Below are 20,896 nucleotides of genomic sequence, written 5' to 3' on the forward strand. Positions count from 1 at the left end.
GGGTGAGGAACAGCTGGTTCACGCTCACCGCATGCAGCAGAGACAGGTTACAGGTTATCAATCAAACCGACACGAGCAGCTAAAGGGACCAGAGGTGGAGAACGGAGATTTGGGTGAAGTAATGTAGTGTGAAGTGAGGAGCGATGGGACTCGGGATCTAGAAAACACCACCCTCCACACCCTCATCATCACTCTCTTTGCTGTTGACGGTAATGACAGAACCCCTAGAAATGCTTTACACCATGCGACTGAGGTTCCAAGGAATGTTAAGATTTAGTTTCTTTGTTTTCATTCCGCTTCTCTCATTGATCGTGTTTGCTAATGTAAAGATTTCCACCTTTTCTGAGAGCGTCTATTGTTACCATGGCTAAAGGAGACTAGTGTCACCGTTCTGCCGTTGTTCACGACATTCCTGCTGTTTCCTGCATCATCATGGATCATTAGGTTTTATTATTTGGGAGTTATTATAAAATATGCACCGTTAACCACTGTATAATCATAACACAGTGATAGGTGTATTATTTTAGGATTATATCTACATAGCGAAGGTTTTTTTTCTGTGTAGCCATTGATTGGTAATATGGGCCTGACGGCTTTCATAGGTTATTCAAACTTCAATCAAATTTATCCATTAAATCTTGAGTGCATCATCTACCATCAAACATCATTGTTCAATCCTTCGGTGGGTTTATGGTAAATCCTCTGTGCCCTTCACGGCGCCATCTTGGCGCTTTTAATCTGGCATCTGAATGACAGGATGTCGTGATACTTGAGGTCACTGGAAAAGCACCACTAAGGGCTGGTAATCTTCACATTCCGACTTGTGGAGCTCTTGCGTTACCCTCTGTTTTGATTGGGTGTCATTCCCACTCAGACCAGCCTGCAAAAGCAGTTTGATCATATGAAACATGCAAGAAGTGGATCAGGCAAAGACGTCACGGATGAAATGCTTTTTCCAAAACAAGACTGGTGCACGAGGATGAGTAGCTAATTATGTTTGAGGATAACACTGCGGTAGTTGCAGCATCCATTCAGAGAGGGACTGTGCTTTCTCTTCTGGCTAATAGAGGGTGCATTATCCCCATACACTATTAATGGTAAATCTACTCAACCGATGTGCAAATGCCTTTTTCAATAATATAAGCCATAAAGTGGCACTTGCAGGTATGTACATGTGTCGTACCACACATGACGGAGTATTTGTTTCTTTTTTCAGAGTTTTTCTCTGTCTCTTTCTCTCTCTTTGCAGATGTTTGTTTGATTTCCTGCAGGTATAAACATATCAATCATAAAAAGATTATTCGCCCTGATAATGAAGCTGGTCCAGTCTGGAATTGAATGGTGCCCATGTCCCAGTGGGAAAATGCATTTCACTCTGAAGCAACTGTATATGAGAGGACACCTTCTGGAGTAAAATAGCAGTAAACCGTGTTGTACTCCATACCTGCTGAGCATCTCAAAGGTTTTCGTTAACTGAATCTGGTCACTTCGCTCAGCGTTCAGAGGAATGGTCCAGTTATGAATCACCTGCTCATAAACAGCAGAAGATAAATGAGTTAGCCTTTTTATAAAACAGCTCCGTAATAGAAAATGTACCTCACAGATGCTCTCACCTGCTGGGTCCTCCTCCTCCGCTGCCCCACCTGCTCAGTCTGCTCCACCTGGATCAGGATGTACTCCTGGTTAATGAGGTCTATCACCCCTCCGGCGAAGGGCCCGGCGACCTGTAGCTTCAGCAAGGCGTTGTCTCGGAAATCAGTCACATTCATCGCTGCGAGACGTGAAGCCGTCAAGAGAAAAGCGTGAAGACGTTGGAGAGCAGAATAAAGCTTTTGTTATTTAAACAAAATAGGATCCTCCTTCGAAGACTTGAGGGGACGCAGCAGGTGAGATCATTAATTCATCTGTAAAGACCACATTTACCTATCTCCCCCTGCAGCATTGAACATCTGCCACATTAGTTTATCTTTCACCCTTGTGTCTCAGCGTGCTCTTCTTCTCCAAGAAAAACACAGCTGTGACATGTTCCTCCCCCACTACTCTTGATTAAAGCTCTGCTGGGAACACTGCGGCCCTCTCCTTTGTTTCGAATTTCAGAGAAAAACACAAAATAGCAACATGTCTCTACGATAATAATGCAGCGGGAGAGGATACAGAAGCTCTCTGTCGGGGAGACTGCCAGCATCCTCCAGGGGTTATCTCGATCCGGATACATGCTGAAGAACAGCTGAAACACGGGGAAAATTACCAGTAAGGACGATGCCGGAGTGACGGTGAGAGTAAAAACTCTTAGTAACTTAATCCAGTAAACAGATGAAATGAGGTTATTAGGTTAGGGTAGGATAACGTATTAATTGTTTAAGGCTTTTGTTGCGCTTTTGCATCAAAGAAATGAAGAATTATTGCGAATAATACAATTATTTTTCACTGAGGACTCATTAAACTTACACTGCAGAGAACCACAATGGCAAAAATTGTGGCAATTTTCGAGATTCTGAAGCAGCACCTGGAAAGACAGAAAAATAATGCATTCATTGATATAATATGAACACCAGGCAGTGTCGCAGAATTGTGAAATTCCATATTAATAAGAAAAATAAATGTTCTTTGTGTAATTTTTCATATATAGTTTTAAACCAAATTACTTCTTCGGTTCTCTTGAAATTTGAATTTGAATTTTTTGAAGGAATTGAAAACCAATTAAAAAGGGGAAGAATAACGCTACTTAATAACAGTTGTACACTCCCATATTTGACATATAGAAGATAATATTAACAATCAATGCATCAATAGTATGAGCAGTGATTGGCTTACATGTTTAATATGTGTGAGCAGTTTGTGAAGTAAAAGATACTCGTAGCTGCATCATAAAGATAATCTTTCAAATGAGATGTGAAACACCTTTGAAACTTCAAACGTAGTTGTAAAATGTTGCGTATTGGCGAAATGTGTGTAGTTGCAATGTGCCTGTTAGCCAGTTTGGTGTCTTGCTGAAGGACGTCTCGATATGAGAACAGGGGCAGATGGTGACTCAAACCTACAACCGTCCAGTTGTGAGGAGGCCACTCTGCCGGCCGAGCTACAGCCGCCAGCATGGATCAAACATGACAACACTACAAAAGTACACCATTCACTGAAGCAGCTTCTCATTCACACAGATTTGCCTCATCTTTACGCTTCATTCCTAATTGTTTCTGTCGTAAAGTTTTCGACCACTTGAGGTCGCTGTAAAGTTCACCTTCAGCAGCAGAAGCTGCTGTTTGGATGTGAGACTGAAGGAGCTGACTGCAGATCAGTTTGACAGCAGTCACATCCACCGTTTGAACCCATCCGAAAACTCTCCAGAGAGGACGAGGGGTCTCACTTCATGCTGCTGGTGAGTCTGAAGCCGAGGCTGAGGTTGTCCAGGGGGTCGTATTTGTCCGAGGAGCTGGAGCGGGACAGGGACAGGCTGGTGACCTCGCTGCCCAGGCGGTACCGTCTCTCCACATCCAGGGAGCCATTGTCCCAGGGCTCTTCCCCTCCAACAAAGCTGGGGTCATGTAGGGTCATGTAGGTTATGCTGGAAAAAGAATAATCACTGTCACTCACTGCCAGACATCTCCTGCTTAAAGTCTCCCAGATAAACACAACATTGGCAGTGAAGACACCAGCTGTGGCTTCATCAAGGCTTTTCACATGAAAAATGTCTGGACGGGAGAAAACGGCCGTGAGAAACAAACAAGCGTCACATAATAACATTTTCATTACATGCACTGTAAACCACTGTCAGGAGATTCAGTGTGAGAAGGTGAGCCATTTCATTAAATGAAACATCTCGCATGCCACTGTGATTCGCTCTGACATGACACACTGAAAGCAAAAACATAATCCCTTTTGTTTCTGGAACAAAAATAAATCAGGGATTATGAAACAATTGTCCCCAAATCTGCATCAATAAAGATATTAAAGTCCAGATGATGGAATCCACAATGCTGCAGTGTTAAGAAAATTATGATTATAGGTCGTTTGGCTGCTTCCTCTTTTTACCACCAGAGCGAGTCTTTGCTCCTTCTTTCCTCCATCCTGTCAGGCACGAAGCATCTCTGTCCTCTGCTGCCGTGTTTTATGTCTGTTTGGGTCAATAATGTCTCTCTGATTCCAACTCCACGTCTCCAAGTGTGAGTACTGCGTCAGGCGCCATGGACGTTTCATGTTTCATACTCCCTGTCTTCATGAGTGTGCATGCATGTGTGTGTGTGTGTTTGTGTGTGTGTGTGTGGGGGGGGTCTCATGGTATCTCATCTCATCTCATCTTGTGATATCTCATCTCATCTCGTCTCGTCTCGTGGTGTCTCGTGGCGTCTCGTCTTGTCTCGTCAGCTCTGACTGCTTCCATGTTCAGCTCCAGCTCAGTGTTTGTTCCCACTAAGCCTGGTTTATCTGCGTTTATAACCAAGTTGAGATTCATCACTGACAACTCAATTCTTGCCCTTTTGTTTATTTGTACACTTTTTGATTTTCTGCTGTAAAACTCCGTTTGTCTGACTCTGACAGTGAAATAAAGATTTTTCGAACTCCGCACTAGTTATGCATTTTAGTCAAAAATCTATATAATATCCCAAACGCCAATAAAAAGATTGGCGGTTCCCCGGCAGTACCAGCCGATGACTTCTCCAGGTGTGGACGGACACAATGGCGGCGTTTTCCACAGTCTTCAGTGCCATGCCATGTCTTCCTAATGTGAGTGACGTAAGTTGAGTGTGTTTGTTTGTATGTCTGTGTGTGTACATTTGTGTCAGTCCCTCTTTATTTTAAACCCAACCACATTGATTGTTTCATAATTACTACCACCACTAGAGGTCACACTTCAGTGCAGTAGTTTTCGCTGTTGATTAAATTAAAATAAATAAATAATAAAAAAAAAGGATAAAGAAAAACTCACCACGAGTAGACAGAGGCGTTACTACTCACCTGTCGTCTTGGGAGAATCTCAGCAGTGGCGACCTCTCTGAAAGATTGGCTGAATTTGTTTTTCCTCTGAGGATGTTAACGGCGCTGAAGTTGTGCCTGAAACTGAAACGAGCATAAATAAATAAATAATGAAGAATCAAAAATAGCTGAGACACAACCGGCGTCTGTAAACTTTGACTCCTACATGGAATCATGGCGGTCGGTCCCTGATTAAAGTGTCTCTGCAGACACTCAGGTGGTGCAAAGGTGGGTGAGCAGCTGGTGGCTCCACACCGGAGGTGATCATTAAAGACTTTTTTGTCACCCTGCTGCTGCACCGCAGCCCCCGCATGGTGGTCTTTGGGAGCCTCTGCCCCTCAGCTGGATCTCCACCATCCAACAATCAAGTCCTCGCATGCACGTGCACATTTACAATCTGTGGCTGCATTCATCAAGTGTCCATACAAAAGCATAAATCAGATTTCCAAGATGGCACCGATTCACTGTTTCGTTCAACCTCCTGTCACCTGAGCTGTTACTTTGCCAATAACAGTGAGATTTTAATGAGAATGAGTCTTCTGTAAATTGAAAGTCTCCCCTCAGCTAAATATTGTAATCTGGAAGGTTTCTTTGTTTTTGTTTTTTTGTTTTTTATTCACTGCCTATCAAAAGGTTTGCACACTTGTATTTAGTCTGTTTATTTATCACAGGAAAAAGAGGCTCCTGCTTCATTTTTAAGTACTGCAGGTTTATTTGTGTATCGCTGTGAAGATAATGGGGTTGGATGTCAGTTTTTGACATTTTTATTAACCTTTCATGCTGAACAGCAAAGGTAATTCTCTAATTCATAAGGCGCTAATTATGTTGTTGTGATCATTATAAAAGTCTGGCGAGCATTAGCAAACACATCACAGCGAGCCAGCCCGGTGCTTTGAAGCAATAAATGTGGTTCGGGTGCGAGGGTGTTGCATAAAGGAGTAGATTACATTTGGGAAGCTGCATTAATCCTCTTCTATACTCTTACACAACTATAACGAGATTTACTACATGTCTACAAATGTTTCCTCCCCTCTGTTTTCTTTGTTTTTTGACCGTTCTCTGACGGTGCCCCTGAGATGTGACTTGGCACAGGCAGCAGAGCGTCTCTCCGGAGTCCTTAAGGGACATTAAGTCTGAACAGACAGCAACTATTAGGATTCTCATAGTCATAGCAAAGACTGGTATCCTGACCACTGCCTTCATGCTTTGCTACATGCAGTTTCAGTTTATTAATTTTCACTCAGACCTGCCCCGGAGATAAGCGGGAACATTGTCCAGAACAGCAGTCTGAAACCTTTCTCACTATAAATGAGCCATTCTGGACCATTTTCCACCAAATGAAATTCATCCGACAATAGCAATGCTATAAAAAGGCTTCACAACCCACAGCTTATTAATTAATGCAAGAGATTAAAAACTACATGATATTTCATGTTTGTATGAATAAGAAACTACAATAACTGAAGTTCAATGCAGTTCAAAGTTTGAGGGATGTTCATCTACCCTGTTTTGTTTTCCTCAGTGAACGTTTAGCATCACAGGTAGAGTCTGAGGCCTTCTGCAATACTCCAGTCCTGTATTAACCTGCACCGCAACATCGTTTCCACTGTCTGGCTCTTTGTGAGCTCAATTAACTTGTCTCAACTATTTTCACTTGTCCTGTGAGGCAGATCTAAACTTTTTGTTCTATCCCATCAATCAGCTGAAGTCATGTGAGAGCCCTGTAACCTCATGCCAAAGTCTGCAAGAAGAAATTCCAGTCCCTCCGAACTGTAAAGCATCAGATCCAACGCAGCACTGCTGAGGAGACTCGCAAGTATCGGCCAGCGTCCGCTCTTTTATCTTTTACAACTCTGATTTGAGTATTGAAGCGAAAGAAATTCCTCAGTTTAATCCCGATAACGTCACAGCCACAGGCTTGAGATTAGCAGCCCCCTGAGCTACACACCCACCGCCACACACATTCATATCTCTGTGTGAGAACGTTGATATTTGACAAGAACCGTCAAGACCGTTCCATGTATGTGAATGTGTCTTGTAGAGGATTTATCCAATAAGGCGTGTGTAAGCTCTCTTTCTGCATGTGTGATTGAAATTCTCGGTTTGGTGTTTCTCCAGAAAATCCAGCATGAAGAGAGAATGAGAGCTTATCTTCTTCAACAGCAAGCAAAAATTTATCTTCACACTTTGACCCATCTGAGAACCTTATTCACCGACTTTTTGGGTTAAGTTTCCAAAATCTTGGCGGCAGGGTTTATCAATAAATAAATGTTTGAAATATGATCAGCATTTTATTCAATATGGATACTTTGCCAAGACACCGTTGGTTGTAGTTCCAGTGGTCATTTAGTCTTGTTTATATATCCAAATTAACATGGCTCTCAGTTATCCATAATCAGGGTTTTACAAATAATACTGCTCTAATAAACATGAAGTCTTCGAACTGAGTTCAACGAAGCATCAACAAAGCATCTTTTTTTTTTTTCAAAAGGACAGTATTGTGAGATTTCAAAAAGGGAAATTTTCTCCCTGAATCAAACTATTTGAAGAAGTTGTTCCGTCTCAACTAAGATCCCTTTAACATCACAACTTTTTCAAGTGAAAATACAAAACTTTCATTTCGTTGTTGGTGTCCGGTTAGACGACAACAGCGCACAGAGCCACTGAAAACACAATTTGTTGAAAACAGTTCCTGAGTGGAACTTTTCGCGTAAACAGGCGAAAGAGCAACTTTCTGGAAACGCTCGGGGGACGTCTCCGTGTAGATGGTGGAAATGCAGCGACTGCACAGTCGCACCACGGCCTTTGTAAACAGTCAGTCTGCTCAGTAGAAGGACTAAATGGTAAATGGACTACATTTATATTGGGCTTTCTGCAGTGTTACAGCAGAGCTCAAAGCGCTTTGCACTGCTTTATCACATTCGCCCATTCACACACACAGTCACACACCAGTGGAGGCGGCTGCCGTGCAAGGCGCTCAATCTGTCCACTAGGAGCAATTAGGGGTTCGGTGTCTTGCCCAAGGACACTTCGGGATTTGGACGGGTGATGGAGAATCAAACCAACAACAGACGATGCTCTGCCAGCCAAGTCACAGCCGCCCCACAGTAACAACACTGTTTTCCTCCAGAGCGCCATGACTCCCAGTCCATAGTCTACTGGTCCCAGTCCTGGTCCCAGTCCATATACTCCTGGTCCCGGTTCCAGTCCGTGTTCTCAGTGTGCTGGTTGTTTTGAGTTGACAGTCACCGTTTATAACGTTTACGTTGAGTTTTCTCTGGCATGTGTGTGGTTTCAAGACTAAAACGCACTCACTACAGGAAAACTACTTCATTTTCAGCATTTCTGCCGTTTCTGTGCAAATGGATGTGTTTCAAACCGTCGTGGTGTAAACGGCAATCTTTTCTGAAAATGCAAAAAAGACGTGTGTTCACTTGAAATGTTGTTCTGTAAACGGGGCCAAATGAAGTTGAGAGTGGAGGAACAAGTATGAACATCCAGAAAATATGAACACTGCACTCGTTTATGTGGCTTCTTCCTTCTTCATTCTGAGTTTTTATGAAAGCGTTTCACTTTTGACTTTATCTGCAGACAAACAGCGCCTCTGAAGTCGCTCTCCACATGAACCTTGAGAATCTTGGTCACATCGGCTTACCCGTCCTCCTGTCGAACTGGGACGAAGCCCTCAGTGTGGATGACGCACTGTCCGGAGGGGAGGACCGCAGATTGCTGAAGCTTCTGGGTATCTCTCCTCTCCGAGATGCCTTGCAGCAGGCGAAGCTCTCCAAAGTTCCCTGCCACAGCCTCTGGTGACCTCAGGCTGCTTCTGCCCTGATGCCCTTGAGCAGATGTCTGGGACATCTCCATCTCCAAGTTGCTTTTGTTCTCCAAATACATGATGATCCCGCTGGAGGCAAAAGGAGGAAACAGCAAACATTACAAACGAGGATCATTTAAGATGTCTTCCTCTTTAGCTTCCTGGAGCTAATGTGGCTAAGAAATGATAATCATAACAACAACAACAATGTCTTCAATCCCACCTCTTCAGAGGGAAATGTCCTGCTCCTTTTGAGCCATTAAAGCTTCTGGTATAATTGTACACCTTCCATAAAACAGTTCCTCTGTTTGCTTTTCTTTGGGGAGACAAAAGAAATATGTGGTAAGTGAAGCATAACAATTCTATCAAAATGCATATTTTCATGGTGTTATTGAGGCAAATTGAATTATAATATAAGCTTCATTTCGAACCCATAGGTGTAACAACAATAACAGACTCTATACAAAGACCCACCGAATTTAAAATTGTTAATATTATGTCTGTAAAAATTGAGTTGAGGGATCAATGTGGTGAAATCTGAGGGGCGCCGCTCACCTAATGCCCCATTGTCTGTTTGTCTCTCTAGAACCAGATGCTGAGTTGTTCAAATATTTTCTTTGACATGTTAAAGAACTCAGAATATTTGTAGTCATTCACTTCAAAAATTAAGGCCTTTTCTGAAATGATTTTCTGTCTGACCTCTGTGACGTCTGCACACCGTCTTATATGTGAAGTTTCCAAGGCTTGTATTGTATTGTACTGTGTATCGTATACTGCAAATGATCACTGTATAGATATTCTTGGTGGATGATCGTTTCTGTGGGCATTTCTATTTTATACTTTCTTTTTTAAAATGCTCATTCTTTTGCTCCACGTGGCAGGCTGTATGTTGTTATATTGCACATTGAAGGTATGTTGCATGTTGCACATTTCAGTGGTGCATTATTTTAGATATCACACATTTTACTTAATAACTTCTGTTCTAAATCCTGTTGCCTTGTTTCCATGTGCAGTGATACATGTTGTCTCCATACGTCCATAAAGTAGGAAGGCAAGAGACGGTTTTGATGAAGTTTTGATTCCACTGTGTGTTCCCAAACAGGACTGAGAGCAAAGTGCACTTTAGCTTTAATGTTATTTTGCTCCAGGTCCATAATATCCATAGTTTTATGCCATCTGATCTTAAACCAGTTGTGTAATTTGGAGTTTTTTGGGGTTTTATTTATTTTTTATCAATAATTTCACCATGAAGCCACTTTACAACGACATTTGTAGAAAACTAATTGTATTATCAAACATCATTTTGCCAATTGCAGTTATACAACTGAAAGAAAATAACATGATAATTGAAGCCTCAGAGAGAGACTGAGCGAGCGAGACCAGTCCCTTAATGTTTTTGGACATCTGCTGTGAGTTGTGCAACAAGCCCGCACATGGTTTTGTAACATCACAAAGTTTTTGGCCCCCTGAAAGTTTTTCTTTGCCTGACATTACAAAATGAAATATCAGTTTGCATTTCTCTTCAGACACAGCGTGTTCCTACAGCGGCAAAATGTAGACAAACCAGACTCACATAGGTTTCGATGCACGTTTGGCGAAAGAGGTTTTAATCTTCAAATCTCCACTAGATGCATCTGAAATCTGCCCACAATTTATTAAAGTAAAATCCCAAACAACAGACTGGTGGAGGAATTTGGGGCAGATGATTTTTTTTTTTTTCTTCGCCTAAGGCATCCCTTCTTTATCTTCACTGAGCCAAACGTAAACAAAGAGCTGCGTTGTCCACCACCATTCAGACCCTTTACAGCTGACATGACGAAATAGTAGCCGCACAGTTTACGTGAGTTATCAGAAATTATGCACTTTGTAGCGGGAATCAGACCGTTAAAAAGATAACGCAGAGGAAAGTGGTGGTGCATTTTAACAGCTGAGTGATTCAAGGCGCCGGCAGAGCACAGCAGGAGGTCAGTGGATGAAGTCAGCTCCAGCAGACATGTGGTCCTCATCAACACAAAGGAGGCGGCATGAATTTGATGGGATTAATGCTCACATGAAAGGCTACAGGAACTCACGTGTAATGTTTGAGCTTCCTGTGTGATAATACCCCTTTGAGGGAAAAGATCACTTTTCTGTCAAGAGGTCAAAACCATTTCTTACAATTTCCAGGAAATGTTATAGAAGAAAAAAAAAAACTTTTATGTAAAAGCCACTCATTTATGTCAGTGTGATGTGTCTGTGACGATACACAGTAAAGCTGCTTCAGGGAGTTCAATTTCTCAATCTCAGAGTTATATTCACCCTCTTCCAACAACTTTTCACTGTAGTAAGTGTGGTGGTGAGTGAAATCACAATAATAAATATTAGAGCTTTGCCATATTCAGAGCTGATGTCAATAAGCCTCATATATCCACGCCTGTTCAGCGCTTGTGAAACAGCTCATTGAGGAGCTGAATGAGCGGTTTTGTGCAGTCTGTAAACTGCATGTAACAACAAACACAAACTGCTTTCTCCACGCTCGCTGCCAACAGTTCAGCATTCAAGACTAGCCAGTGAATCGGGCTCTGATGTGGCTGATGACGGCGACCACCATGCAAAAGGATGCAGCACATTTCACACCTACTCAGACGTACTCACTCCTCTACACTCAGGTCACGTCCAAGTATTGTGAAAAAGATGTTTACAAATAAATAGTCTTCCACTGATTCGGTATTTATAACGAACAGGAGTGAATGAAGGGATTTTTTGTGAAATTATATTTGGACTTCAAGTCCTCAGACGAAGCCCATTAGTGCGGACGAAGGTCTCTCTGAAGTAAAGTTAAACATTAAAACTAAGCTCTTTTTTTAGGTGACAACAATAAACCGAAAGAGGGACAATTTTCTAGAAAATTAAGCATCCAAATTAAAATGCAACTCACCGTTACAAATGAAGACAGACGTAGTTTTAGATGAAAGTGATGAAAATAATGACGAATATGATGATGATGATGATGCTGATCAGCTTGGTATTGACGATGACCGTAAAGTGAGGTCGATATAATTCACACAGATAATCCCGGGCTTTTGTCGGTTTTTGAGCTTCTGTATATTGGAGCACAGTGCTGGTTGTTGAGAAGAGAGAGAGGCTGAGGTGTTTCTTCTTCTTCCTCTCTCCTGTGCTCTCCCCAGCAAAGGAGGGAGATGTTCCCGAGCTGCCGAGGTCTGGAGGAGCTCAGGAGGGTGGAGGAGTGGAGGAGTGGCACACTTCGCCTTCGACTAATAGCAGCTTAACAGAAAACTTTCCCAGTTTCTCTGTTGCTTTCACTCCCCTCCTGTAATCAGCCCTGTGTTTTGAACCCTCCACCTGAAAGGAGCATTATTACGCTCAGTAAGCAGGACTCTGTATAGACCTGAAAGCAGCGGTTTTCAGCCAAACGGGGTCGCTTTCTGTTTTTATATTCTCTGTGGAGAGTCGACTCTAAATGCGGTGATGTTCACTGACAATACTCTCCATTAAATGACGAATCAGACCCTTTTGATTCTTTTGTTGTTACTTCATGTAAGCCACTCAGCCTAATTCGGGACAGCAGAGCGAGTCAATGCCAGAGACTTTAAGGTGGAGAAAGGTCAGACAGTGCGGGGTCTCAAGCAAAGCCTCACTTTCAGAAAACAATGCTCTGTTTCTCCATGAATTACTGCTGGAACTGGCGTTGCACAATCAGTCAAACACTCACATAATCTCCAAAGAGGGATTTTTTTTCTTCTTTCTTTCTTCTTGGTGTTGATGTTGTCAAAAGTTTTTTTTTTTTTTTTTTTTTCGGGGGGGGGGGGGGGGGGGGGGGGGGGGCAGAGAAGTGACCGGAGCTGCGAAAATTGTCGGTCATTTGTTCCTTTAAAAAAAAAAGGTTACATTTTTTTGGGGAATTCGATAGAAAGACAAAAACACTTGTAAGTTCAAGGTGACTGGGGGCATGGGTTGCTCACGAGGGTGAGAGGTTAAGCCAGATTTCGTGAGGAAAAGGTCAGAGAGGTCAGTCTGATAGCAGAGTGGTTGAGTGTGACTCCACGTGGGAGCAGGAGCCGCCAGGAGGAAACTGAGAGCTCTGATATCTGGATGGATGCATCTCTGCAGCACATGACTCCTCTGCTCTGTCTTCTCTTCTTCTACTGCACCTTACTGTCCATCCATGCATCCATCCATGCATCCATCCATGCATCCATCCATTTATCTTCTGCACTTTTGGCCTAAACCCAGATGGCAAAAGGCAGGATACATTCAGCTTCTTGGTAACTGAATTACAGGTTCACAATGAGATGGAACGCCAGTTTTCTGCAGACAGCAAGCAGAGGAAAACATTTCAAATAAACACATATAGACGTGATGAGACAACAAAATAATAAAGGTGTTTTTAAGCCAAACACATTTCAAAATGTATTGAAAACTAATTCTAATAGTAACAATGTTTTTTTTTTATAGCTCAGCTTAAGCAAGACTGGGATATTTTTTAAATTAGTATTAAAAGAGAACAAAGTGCTTTAAAACAATTTTACCCTTTGCTCTTTTCTCTTCAAGCATGAACATGATTTGGCATCTCTGAACATAATATTCTTGAAGAGCATTGATTTACTAAAAGCATGAGTAAAGCATCAGTGAGGCCTTCGAAAGTGGTTTACGTCATGTTCTATTTGAGGCAGGAATGAAAAAAAACTGACTAGATTTCAACAGTTTGCTTTGAGACTGATGGAAAAAAACATCGCTGCAGAAAGGTCTGGAGCAGAATGAATTTTTATAGTGTCACATAATTCATAACGATTAAGATTTCAAGGCTTTACTTGAGTATTTATTACGAGGAAGCTATTTTTCTACACTCAGATGTCTAACTCTACATATATCTTAGTTTCAGTTTGGTTTGAATAATAAGCAATTCAACAAAAATAAAAAAAAATAAAACTTTCAGAATGTAGCAAATTATTCGCAATGTCAAATGAAAAGTGTTGAGACTGATGCATTTCCTGGACACAGTCTAAACTATTGGCGGGAAATGGGGAGAAACAGGGACTTTATTTGAGTTAGCATTTTTCCCTCATTCAACACAAGCGGGGAAAAAGTGTCTTATTCCCTGAGCAAACTCCAGACCACAAGACGAACAGGACTCAGTTTCCTTTAATCAAAAGACTCCATTCTCAACACGGCTCTCCATCTGGCGAGGTGAACAGGAGCAGCCCCATAAATACCGTTCTGCTCCTCATGCAGGTCCTACAGGCTTTGTTTTACAGTCTCCTCCATTCTCAGAAATCAGGGAAGACAGTGTTTCCCATTGAGCATGTGTAGTCACCTGGTCTGGACCCAGAGAGGCCTTCAACACCGCAGGATGAAAGGCACACACAAGAAGATGTCCAGGGGGCCAGACGGCACTCCGGTCTTGTGGGGTCGATGTGTGATAGAGTAGCGAGAAGCCAGCAGATCACATGGATAACGAGGAGAGAGGAGAGTAAGCCAGGGGCTTTGAATGACGTTAACTAGTGCCACTACGGACCCGGGGAGTCCTGGATGAATGAGCAATTCACTGCTGGGTGTTGTTAATCGCATGCACGCACAAAACCAGTCTTCATACCGACAAAGTCATGTGACGCGGGAGAACAAGGGGAGAAATCATGAGCGCGCAGAGGTGGGGACGAGGATGGAATGTGAATGAACACCGCAGACCCATCTGGTTTATTTTGGTGTTTTTCAGCACACTTTCACTTGCTGCACGTTGTCGGAAAGCGCTCAATAACCCGAACCGAGACAACGAGGATGAGTATGATGAAGATGGCTGCTGTTTTTAGTGGGGACGGCCTTAATCATGGTAACATTCGATATTCAGCAATAGTGATTGTTCAAAAGACCTTTCATTGCTCCCTAAAATTTCCAGTGTTGATCTGAAGCTATTTTAAGACCTAAAAATAACTGATTTTGCTATTTTTATGACTTTTTAAGGGCACTATGAACAAACAAACTCCTTTACACTGTACGGCGTAGATAGGCATGAAAAATTATCTTCCAATTATGTTAAACCAGACCAAAATCATACATTTGTCCTTATTTATGTCCTCAAGAGTCTTTAAAATGGAATACTTTTATCTCCAGATTTCTGAAAAATGTTGGCGTCAAATCATCAAAATATATCAGGGGAAAAAACGAACTGTAAATGTTGCAGTCTTTTTTTGTTTTTACAATGAAAACTCATGTTCGCAGTTCACAGTGATCAAGCATGGCGTCATAATTTATACTGAGTGGATCAATGAGTAGCTTTGTCCGGCGGTAATACGGCAAAGAGCCAAAATAGCTGCGTTTGTGGTATTCTCAGAATTGTAAATGAGAAGTGTTGCACTTATTCAAGATTTTCTTAGATTCTATAAATCTCACAAAAGCAGTGCCTATCTCAAAGCTTACCAGAACTTTTTAATCTGTCGACTTCATGAACTTATACAGTTAAGGTGGAGAAAACTCGAAGAGATATGGAGGTTTCATCGCTGATCAAGTACAGCAAAATAAATAAAAGAGCAAAAATTAAGAAGAATTTCTCCCTGGTATTAATAAAGTATTTCTGTTATATGATATTCTAAATGCAAAAATCATAAGTGTAACAGTAACAGCAACAATATCCCATTAAAACAGTCTAAATGATACAAAGGGAGTTACATTTTTCACGACCTCCTCGAAGTCCAGTTTTCACACAAAAAGTACTACTTGGCGTAAGACTCCTGCTTTAGAGCCAGAGAAACACACACACACACACACACACACACACACACACACACACACACACACACACACACACACACAAAGCCTCAAAGATTTAGATAATTCAAGGAATGCGCAGTCGGGTCCAGGTTTTTCACTTCAGTGCAGAATAAAGTCAACGTCTTGGTGCATTTTCTGCTTATTGAACAGAAAGATGTTTCTCAGCGCTTCCTGCGAAGTGATGGATGAAACGTAAACCAGGTGTGTTTAAGAAAACAGACAGAAGATGAAAATGAAATGGCGGGAATCAGGCGGGTTGGTGGACAGGGAGCGAGCAGTGAGCCTGCTAGCCACAGGTAGCTAATAATGCTAACTTTCTGTTTTGTTCTAATCAGTATGATTAGATTTAGACAATTCTTGGAAAAGACAAATTTCTTACTTGGGACGTAAAAAGAAAAATGTGGTTCCTTGTGTTACTTTAACAGCGCTCTCCCATGGTCAGTGCTGCAAACGATCATGTGACATGAGGGATAACTTAAGGAAAACTACCAAACCAGACAGTAAAGCAGTTTTCAGATGCGTTTTTTTTCCCCTGGGTGAGGAATAAACTCTGAGCGCAGACTGTGTCACGGCTCTGCTCAGCAGACTGGTGAGAATCAGATGCTGCTTTCACATGTGCCGCATTCAAAATTTCCCTTTGTCAGTTTCCTGTAAACCGAAGGGATCATGTGCTGCCGGCTGAGTGACCTCTCTGCCTCAGCAGGTCGCCAACCAACCATTCTAAAAAGCAACAATAGACGTGAGCCAAAGTCAAACCTCTGGATTCATTAGGACTCTGGCACAAATGGCTCCCAGCCAACCTGAGTCTCCAGTGAGGAGAAAGCCGTCTTTAACCAAAGCTCTGGCTGCAGTTCTGCACAGAGGCCCGAGTCCTCAGGAGACCCGCTGGGACTGACGGAGCCTAAATATCCTATGAACCTTGTCTGTTTTGAGCGAACATGTTGGTATGTGGATGACAGTGTGATTTCAGGATTACTGTCTTTGACTAGCTGGTAAAGACTGAGTGTAACCAGCTGTCTGGATTCTGTGTATGAAGACACACTGGGTCTGATAGAGGATGAGTGGAGGTGACCAATGGAACAATTGCATCCTCTCTCTCGCTCAGGACACCTGCAGGTTTTTATTGACGTCTGTGAAAGAGACATGAACGCTAATGTTACAGCCATCCATGCATCGACAATCATTAGCAAAGTTTCACCAATTAACCTCCGAGGAAACTGAAGCACCTGGAAAGCTGGGTTCAAAGAAAAACATATGACAACTGATATATATATATTTTTTTACATTTATCAATATCTCTGTTTTTAGGGGAAAAAAATAATCTGAAAGAAAGTTTGATCAGACAGAAAAGGCTTCATGCGAACGCGTCTATTATAAGAATCTGTTTCTGTTAGGATCCCTTTGGGAACACATTTCATTCCAGACGAGAGAAGTTCTTCTGTACTTCTGATCAGAATCATTTCCATCACGTCTCCCAGGTTGAGGCCAACTTAACTTCACTGCATATATTTGATGCAGCTCTAAATGTATCGGAAAGAATTCAATTACACTGACAAAAAACAAAAGTCACCATGTAAACGCAGTTAAGTGCAGGCAGTCCTTGGACAATTAGTTGAGCCTACTTTTATTACAACTTTCATAATTTATTAGTTAAGCCAATGGATTTATTATACCATACCTAAAGGTCACAGTTATTGGTTAACCTTAAAACAAAACGATAAAGAAGACAAAGCCAACCAATTCTTTTTTATAAATATGAGTGCCTGATTTAAACTGATTTATTGATTTATGAATATTCAGGCATGAATATTCGTGCCAATTCGTGCCAGACAGAAGGCAAAACTGTTGGAAATGTTCAGAAGAGTATCTGAATATAGTCGAGACTTGAGACGAGTCTTTAAAGGAGAGTTTGAGCTTTTCTCTAACAGATGTGAGATACTGTAAAGTGTCTGACTACTCCGAACCTCTCACACTGCCTTTCCAGGGATTAGGACTGATTATACATGGTCCACTGGTCCACATGACTACGACCACTTTATGCTCTGATCCACTGAGTCCCGTGCCAACTTTCACACTAACTTGAGCTTTACCAATGAAACTACAGTGATTTTCCAACTTAGCTGCCATGCAATTAAAATCTCTTCTGCATTTCACCGACCCGCACTCAGACTTCAATTGCTTCCCGTACCAGAAGTCCTGAAGCTGGACGTGGTCAACAGACGCGAGTTCCCACACATTCAGCTGTTACCGTACATATAGAGCACAACTGGAAGAGAGGGATTAAAAAACCAGACTTGTAGAGACCTGGGCTACCTGGTCTGCAGGGTCACATGCCGCTGCAGACACAAGCAGCAGCAGCAGCAGCAGCTTTTTCTGTGTCTGTCTCAATCACCCCGAGCTGAGCGGCTTCCCCTTCTCCCCTCGTGATCCCAACACGGCTGCCCGAAGCCCCTCTGTTGACATGTTTAGCTGGATGTCTGGTGTGACACACAGCGCGGCGCCCGGACAGACGCTGTGCACTCAGCTGTGCGTTCTGTTGGCTGTAGGAAGAAGAGGAAAAGGGAGAATGAGTGCAACACCTCTGGTTCCCCGTCTGAGCGACTGCGTTATCTGGAGGGCCGGTTTGAGTGAATGTTTGAGAAGGCGGATCAGAACAAGTTCTTTCTCTGATGGTGGAATTTTTATTGTGAAATCATTTTTTGGGCTGTAAGAGACCGTGCAGCCTGAAAATGTCTATTCTGACTTTCACCAACACTAGTCTAAAGAAGTCGTGAGCTACAGTTTGTATTCTGATGTTTTTCTAGTACAGATAACTTAAGATGAAATGTGGCCGTTACCAACATCCAGCTCACCTTTCTCTAAAAGGTCCTATTTCATCATCCATCATAATCTGCAGAAATGTGTTCGAGAAAACCTGTGAGGAAACAATCAGGAAAGCTCCAGATGTTGCATTAGGTGTTTTTCCTTTCTTTCTTTCTTTTGGAAATGGAAACATGAAGAAAGGCATTCAGATAAACAGATGGAGTTTTTCCACACTGGAAAAAGAGAATCCATCAATGGCAGAGATCACAGACACCCAGTCTGTGGAGAGGTGTAGCTGCTGTGTGTCTGGATCCATCCATAGCGCTGGTCTTCCCCTCTCGCTGGGCTTTAGACAGACTAGTGTCAACTACAATAAACCAATAGATAGTCTTTAATCTTTATGACTTGTTTCCCAAGCTTCACCAAATAAATGTTGTCTTTCACTGCAAAACACGGTTAATCTGTTAAGTGGTGATTTATAAACTCACAAAGTGTGGCTTTATTTGCCTTTTCAGGAATTTTTTTTATAAGTTTTTAATCATTCCAATCCCAGATAAGTCTGGGCCAGAGCATCCTGCTCCTGTTATCAGTACCACCTTTCTGGAGTCGTCCCCCCCCCCCACACACACACACACACACCAGTATTTGAACCCAGACCTGTGAGTCAGAGCGCTGAGCACTGTGTCACCGTGCTGCCGTCTCTCACGCTGCTAAAAGCAAATTAATAGTCCTGCATTAGAAGATAATCATTTTACTTCTGAGGCCTTGGACCTTTTTTCTTTCTTTCTGTCTGGCACAGATGAAGACAAAATATTAAAATATCTCTTTGTCACATTTGCTTCATCAAGGCGCAAGATTAAAGTCCCTTTAAAAGAGCCACATGAGGCTCCGGAGCCTGAGCTGCTCAATAACTGAGCAAGTTTATGCTGCACAAAATACAAAAATACTTACAATAGAAGCATGTGTAGATGTTTAAAAATTTAATTAAGAAAAGACCCCACCTACAATTACTGCTTATTTTGGAGGCATCATTAAAACACACCCACATGGCTGCTGACCACTTTATGCAACAAAACCACACAACAGGAGTGGAGACGAAGGAGGCGGCTCAGTCTCCTCCTTCCTCCACAGTCGGTCTGGACTCTATTGAAAAGCACCTGACTAACAGCAGTACAATGACCTTTGTGATTATTACTAGGAGAGAGAGAGAGAGAGAGAGAGAGAGAGAGAAAAGCGTTAAGTCGACAAAGAATGCTAATGATTTTTAAGCCTAATCATACCTTCATAAAACAGAGGGCTTTTTTTTTTTTATTCCTCTTGTGACTCTACATAACTGTGCATGGTTTTACAAGTGGATAAAAGTAGAAGCCACACACATGCTCTGAGGCCGTCACTGCAGCTCCAGACACGACCAGGAATCTCGGCGAGCGAGGGTCTCCCGGTCGCCCGACGCCACACCAGCGTGTTTCTTTCCCAGCACGCGAGGCAGGCGATGGCCCTCATGATGTTTAAGCACTTCTGACAACTGTAGTCAGCAAGCTAATTACGGGCGATTTCTTTAATCCTGCAGACCTGCAGGGGAAAGAGTTGCAACCTTTGGGCCACATAGGAAAAGAAAGAAAAGAAAAGCAAAAAGAGAATCGGGTTTGAATCGGGTTTCAGGATCAAAACAAACCCAATGACCCAGTCAGATAAAATTCACTACTGCTGTTTCATAAGGACGGCTGGGCTTTTAATCCCTTCCCAACACATGCATCGGAAACGTTAAACCAACCAGAGAAGAAACGTCCGTAAAGGAAATAGTTTGACGACCTGAGCTCTTGATTTCACTGTCCACATGGTAGAGACCTTAGAAAACTCATGATTTGAAGGTGGAGAATTTTTGTGTTTTTGCATTAAATGTGGATTCATTAGGATGTTTTAGCTCATGATTCATGCAGTTACTGAACAGCCTTACAGTGGCCCAGAAGGGTCAGTGCCACAGCACAACAGCAAAATCCACAACGCAGCAGCAAAGGCTACAATGGAAGAGCGCAGCGGTCAGAGGAATGGGTCTTGTTTTCAAGGGAGCATATTTTGTAACGGAAACAAACAAACACGACACGGTGACCAGATATGCTGACTTCTGAAAACACAGAAACGACATTAATTTCAGCCCATGAAGCGGCAGTGTTCAACTTATGCCTAATAAAGTTCTCCTATAATCCAAATAGTGCATCAGAAAATATTTTTCTCTGGAAACAAGGACTCCGATTTCAACCACTGCACTTTTACGTTGTGGTTTTTTATCTGTTGTATTGTGGTGTTGACCCCCCCCCCCCGGGCCACCGTAACAACTTGATGCTGCAACGCAGTAAGGACAGAGAAGTGTTTTCTCGACTCCTGTTCAAACTGAGCATCGCCGAGACGCTTGGGATGACGCAGACGGACACTCGAACATACAGAGAAACTGGCTGAATGACAGCGTGTCTGCAGTGCCATCATGACGTTGACTAAATGCTGCCGTGAAGAAATCAGTGCTCAACTTGTCAAACAGCAAGA

General features: G+C 42.5%; 1 protein-coding gene across 1 annotated transcript in view; it reads right to left on the reverse strand.

Annotated features, from left to right (window-relative positions):
* Positions 1 to 11,740, reverse strand: part of oca2 (oculocutaneous albinism II) — a 42,623-nt gene extending 30,883 nt beyond the window's left edge. Inside the window, exons 1-9 of the mRNA XM_030083342.1 lie at positions 11,706 to 11,740; positions 9,012 to 9,104; positions 8,627 to 8,878; positions 4,954 to 5,055; positions 3,365 to 3,562; positions 2,449 to 2,506; positions 2,155 to 2,227; positions 1,614 to 1,771; positions 1,445 to 1,527 (exon numbers count right to left, since the gene is read on the reverse strand). Of these exons, the coding sequence (XP_029939202.1) occupies positions 1,445 to 1,527; positions 1,614 to 1,771; positions 2,155 to 2,227; positions 2,449 to 2,506; positions 3,365 to 3,562; positions 4,954 to 5,055; positions 8,627 to 8,868 (914 nt within the window). The 5' untranslated portion in view covers positions 8,869 to 8,878; positions 9,012 to 9,104; positions 11,706 to 11,740. The remainder of the gene's footprint in view (positions 1 to 1,444; positions 1,528 to 1,613; positions 1,772 to 2,154; positions 2,228 to 2,448; positions 2,507 to 3,364; positions 3,563 to 4,953; positions 5,056 to 8,626; positions 8,879 to 9,011; positions 9,105 to 11,705) is intronic.
* Positions 11,741 to 20,896: the final 9,156 nt, after the last annotated feature.

The sequence above is a fragment of the Salarias fasciatus genome, chromosome 23 (assembly GCF_902148845.1).
Source record: "Salarias fasciatus chromosome 23, fSalaFa1.1, whole genome shotgun sequence".
In the NCBI taxonomy this organism is placed as follows: domain Eukaryota; kingdom Metazoa; phylum Chordata; class Actinopteri; order Blenniiformes; family Blenniidae; genus Salarias; species Salarias fasciatus.